Below are 5202 nucleotides of genomic sequence, written 5' to 3' on the forward strand. Positions count from 1 at the left end.
TCCAAATATATAATATTTTTTTTAAAATCCATAACAAAATATACGTCTCTTACTTTTTCTGAATTAAATGATTGAGATTGTTGGTGAATGCAAAATGAGAGAAAAACCATCTTCACCCAAAACTGCAGCTTTTTGGTTTGCTTCTCATCCGACTCAGTCGTATCCCAAAATGGCTTTGGCCACTTCTCTCCAACTGATAGGCCATTTCATGTAACTGTTCTTTTGATAACATACATACCCATGTTTCCAAAACAACGAAAGACAACACTTTTACTAGGTTGCACTCGTGATTCATCATCATGCACAACACGTGTATGTTTGTGATTTTGTTTTTGTTGCAAGTAAAGGTCCCACGTAGAAAACTGGTGGTGTTGGACCAATGAGTACGCATGAACCTTCGGAATTTGCTTTGAGGTTTCTTGGTTCTAATAAGGCCTCAAATGTGTTCAATATATAACACCGCGTGTTTTGGATGCAACAACTGCGAATTGAAGAAAAGAATTGCAGCTGGGAAGCAATGATGAATGCAAGGAAGCAGAAGAAGTAGGCATCTAAAACAGGGGAAAAACAGAGTTCTTGTGGCTTAGGTATATGCAAAGAGCGAATGTAAGATAAATGTTATGCAACCAAATGCACCAAAATCCAAGACAACTATGTCACATGCATGACTGTGATGCATCTGAAACAATGATTGCTTAACATCTTCCCATCTTCCTACTTAGCTCAATTCAGTTAAGCCATATTGAACTGCTAGTCAAACTTCTCAAGAAAATTCATTGCCATGCAAAAATGATTTGGTGACTATTATCCCATGAAAGATATAAAATAGACATCATATTCTCTTGTCTAAACCAAATACATCATAATACTGATTGGTAACCGGTAGTTACAATTCACAAATACAAACTGATATATCAATAAGTAACACTCACTAGTACTTAGTTACAAATACACAACTCATTTTATTTACTTTTAAAGTTTCACACACTCACTTCATGAACGACTACTTTTTGTTAATCCCTTGAAAGTACTGCTGCTTTATTTGCTACCTGACTAGAATGATGCCAGCACATGGTCGCTGATCCGCTATCAGTGAAAAGATAAGAAATCATTAACATCATTCAAAGTCCATAAATCGAACAATATTTCATATCAACGAAAATTGAAATAAGATCAACTTAAAATAAATAAATAAACAAATAAGTATTACCAATCAAGCTAGTAGTTGTTGCATATATTACCACCGTTGCCACCTTGACATAACTTTTTCTGTTATGTTGTTCAAGAACCGGAAGTAAGCATGTCTCCATGAGCGATTGAAGAGGATAGTGCCAAAGATCCCCCAAAATCCAACAAAGAATCCCAATCCCATGCTTGCAAAGAATGCCTGAATAAAACCATCATTTTCATCTTGGGTTTTGATCAAAGATTCTTGATGTGGCCCGTCCTTAGGACACATTTTTTCAAGAGGAAGCCCACAGAGATTTTGATTTTCTTCGTAGCTTGAGGCATTGAAACTCTGCAACTGTGTGCCAGTTGGAATTTGTCCAGACAAATTATTATGTGATAGATCCAACACAGAGAGAAAATCAATTTGTGCAAGACTAGAAGGAATGGAGCCAACTAAATGGTTTCTTGACAAATCAAGAGACTCCAATGATAACAACCTTCCAATTCCTGAAGGAATTTTTCCTGTCAAGTTATTTCTTGATAAATTCAATGAAACTAGCTCCACCAAATTCTCAAGCTCTGATGGAATGTCTCCTGACAAGTGATTACTTGAGAGATCAATACCTTTTAGAAGCAGCTTATCATTCTCAAATATGTGTTCTACACCCTTCCACATCAACAAAGCAATTATATCATAATTATACACATATATTCCAAGAGTGTGGTTGACAATATAAGAATGATAATCTGGTAAGAACCTTTCTTGGGTGGTCATTGCAGTGAAGTTAATGAAACATTTGGGAATTGGGCCCCACAGATGATTAACCGAGAGATCCAAGAAGCGAATGCCATTTAGAAAACAAAGAGATGATGGTATACTTCCAAAAAAGTGATTTTTCCGCAAGCTTAACATTTGCAGTTGTTGTAAGCTGCTTCCAATCCAAGAAGGAATGATTCCTGATAATTTGTTCTCTCCTGCATCCAGCATCACTAAATTTTTGCAATGCTTCATCGAGGAAGGAAGCTCCCCCGTCAAGCTATTGTTTCTCAATATCAATACACGAAGCTCAACAACTGATCCCATTGAAGTGGGGACTTGTCCAGAAAAATTATTGTTACTCACATCTATATATGCTAATGATTTAAAATTCTCCCAACAATCAGGGATTTGACCAGATAAATAATTCTTTGAAATATCTAATTGGCCTAATCCTTCAGCTGTATCATTGGCACATACAAATGAAGTAACATCTGAAAATTTATTGTTGGACAGATCCAGGGACACAGCTCTTCGTAAAAATGCCGGGATTGAGCCTTCAAATTGATTTGCAGCTAGATTTATAGAAGGATATTCCGTAAGCCTCAATGGAAAATCTGGAATTATTCCAGTGAGATTGTTGTAAGAAATGTTCATCCTATTTAGCCTTGTTGATAGAGCCCAAAACCACTCTGGAGTGATATCCGAAATTCCAGCATTGGAAATATCAAGTTGCATCAAGTTTTTCTGTGTCTGCAACCATTTTGGAAGATACGGACCCACCATGCAATGTTGCAACATTATCACTTGCAACTGAAAAGGTGGAATCCAATCAGGATTAATTTTCAAAACGAATGAGTTGCCAGTTAAGTCCAAGACCTTCAACTTAGACAAATTATGAAACAGAGAGTCTGTGATCACCCCTTCCAAAGAGTTTGAGTTCATGATCAATGTCTCCAACTGTGACAGAAATTGAATTCCTTCAGGAACCTTCCCATTTAGCTTATTTTGAGACAAATATAAATCTGTTAAAGATGGGAAAATTGAGATGTCAGGCAAAGTTCCGTTGAATTGGTTATATTGGAGATTCAAATATTGGAGTGAGTATCTTGTGCATCCAGACAAGTGGTGGATTGCAACTGGAAGCTCTCCCGTCAAAGTGTTGTGGGACAAGTCTAATGATGCGAGACTACATATGTTTCCAAATGACTTTGGAATTCCACCTTGTATAGAGTTCGAAATGATGGACAAAGCCTTTAACTGAGATGGCAACCTGATATTGTCAGGTATTTTCCCTCTTAACTGATTAAAATCAAGGGACAACTCTTTTAAAAATGGGAATATTGAAAGGTCCTCAGGTATTGAGCCAGTCATCTGGTTATTTTCCAAATACAACTCTTGTAGTGAGTGAGTGACACAGCCAGCAGAGAGATTATGAAGAATTGATTCCAAATCTTCAGTCAAATCGCTACCAAACACCTCCAAAGAAGATAAGGTGCATATATTCGCAAAGGATTTGAAATCCCTGGCCGTGATTTGATCATGAGATATTTGAAGCCGCTCAAGTGATTGCATTGTGATGTCAAAATGATTTGATGTGGCAGGTGTGGAACCCTCTAAGAGGCTGGAATCAATGGCAAGTTCAACCAGGTTGGAAGTGACATTGGACAACCATTGGAATAACAGGGAAGGAGTGAAGGTGTTATAAGAAAGATCCAAGATTGAAAGAGAATTAGGAAATTTGAACTTGGAAAGTATTGGTGTTTGTGAAGAGATAAAATGATCTGAAAGTGCACAATTGATTAGGCTGAGTTCTGTTAGTGTGGAGATATTACTGATGGCTTGTATCCAGTTATAGGAATTGTTGAGATTCAATATAGACCTCAAGTCAAGATGGGTTAAAGAGGTAAGAGTGGATAACCATTGTCCATCATCATTCATTTTGAGAGAATCACCTGAACCGGCAAGGTAAAGCTCGTGCAAGCTTGAAAGGTTCCCAAGTTGAGATGGTATTGTTCCTTGGAAATCATTTAGATCGAGATTAAGATACTCCAACTTGGACAGATTTCCAAGTTGATAAGGGATTGAACCCTCTAAACGATTGTCAAAAAGATTCAAGTATGTTAAATGAGGAAGAGATCCAAATTGAGTTGGAATTCTTCCACCAAAGCCACAAGATGACAGATCAAGATACCTCAAGCTGGTGAGGTTACCAAAGAATTCAGGGATATGGTAATCTTCAAAACGATTGGAATTGAGGTTCAAGTACCTGAGGTGCTGCAATTCCACTAACGAGCGGGGAATCTTACCTCTCAAAAATCGTTCTATGTAGGAATATTCATTTACGATGAAGTCACCGTGAAGGTCGAGACTGATAACATGGGCAGTGAGGTTGCTGCAGCGAACACCGTTCCAATGGCAGCAATCACGACCCTTCCACGAAGAGAGAATGCCGTAGTCATCAACCATGGCGGCCTTGAAATCCAGCAGTGCTTGCCTCTCCCGCTCTGCGCACTTCACCGCTCCTCCTGCTGCAGTAGCACAAACAAGAAGAAGTAAAACAGCTTCAATCAGAATCAGATTATTCATCCTCATCATGACTACGCTCATCACAAGTGAAGTATGAACTCAAGAATGTGCCTGTTATAGCACCATATATGGATCCAATATATAGTAGAGCACCTCCATTCGTTGCTATGAATTACTATCACTATCATGTCTCACTAAATTTCCAGAGTATTTCTGACGTTGCAACTTCTAAATTTCTTGCACCATTTTCCACGGAATGAAGCTACGAGGAGGACCACAATCTTTATAGAGTATCTTCAATTGGGTGCTTGAACAATGAGGACGATCCATTCTATACTCCAAGCTGCATGCAACTTTGAATTGAATGACACTATTTTCCACGATATTGGTGTGGCACTCATTTAAGTCAAAGTTCTCATCTACTAGTATCCATGGCGTTCTACATGCACGATTCAAAGTCATCAAATTATCTTTCTACAATGTTTCACCCCCACTTTGAATTATTCAATGACACCATTTTCCACAATATGATGTTGATAGCGTATCCTTGTAAAGAAAGTGTCGTTATTATTTGAATAATTTTACCGATTCCTATTACTTCTATTTGCTCTACAAGTAAAAAAATGAGATCAAAATTTTTATGGATGAATTCTATATCTAATTTGTAACTTAAGATATTTGAACTCTCTTCTATTTTATTTATCTATATAAAAGTTAATATTTATATTTTTTTGTAATTAGAAAAT

General features: G+C 37.4%; 1 protein-coding gene across 1 annotated transcript; it reads right to left on the bottom strand.

Annotated features, from left to right (window-relative positions):
• LOC107642232 (receptor-like protein 12) lies at positions 783-4926 on the bottom strand. Its single transcript, XM_016345525.2, has 2 exons — positions 1211-4926; positions 783-1086 (listed from the first exon to the last, which is right to left on the bottom strand). Exon 1 carries the CDS (start codon positions 4535-4537, stop codon positions 1238-1240), a length of 3300 nt encoding a protein of 1099 aa, XP_016201011.2. The 5' UTR covers positions 4538-4926; the 3' UTR covers positions 783-1086; positions 1211-1237.

This window comes from Arachis ipaensis, chromosome B05 (assembly GCF_000816755.2).
Source record: "Arachis ipaensis cultivar K30076 chromosome B05, Araip1.1, whole genome shotgun sequence".
NCBI classification, from domain to species: domain Eukaryota; kingdom Viridiplantae; phylum Streptophyta; class Magnoliopsida; order Fabales; family Fabaceae; genus Arachis; species Arachis ipaensis.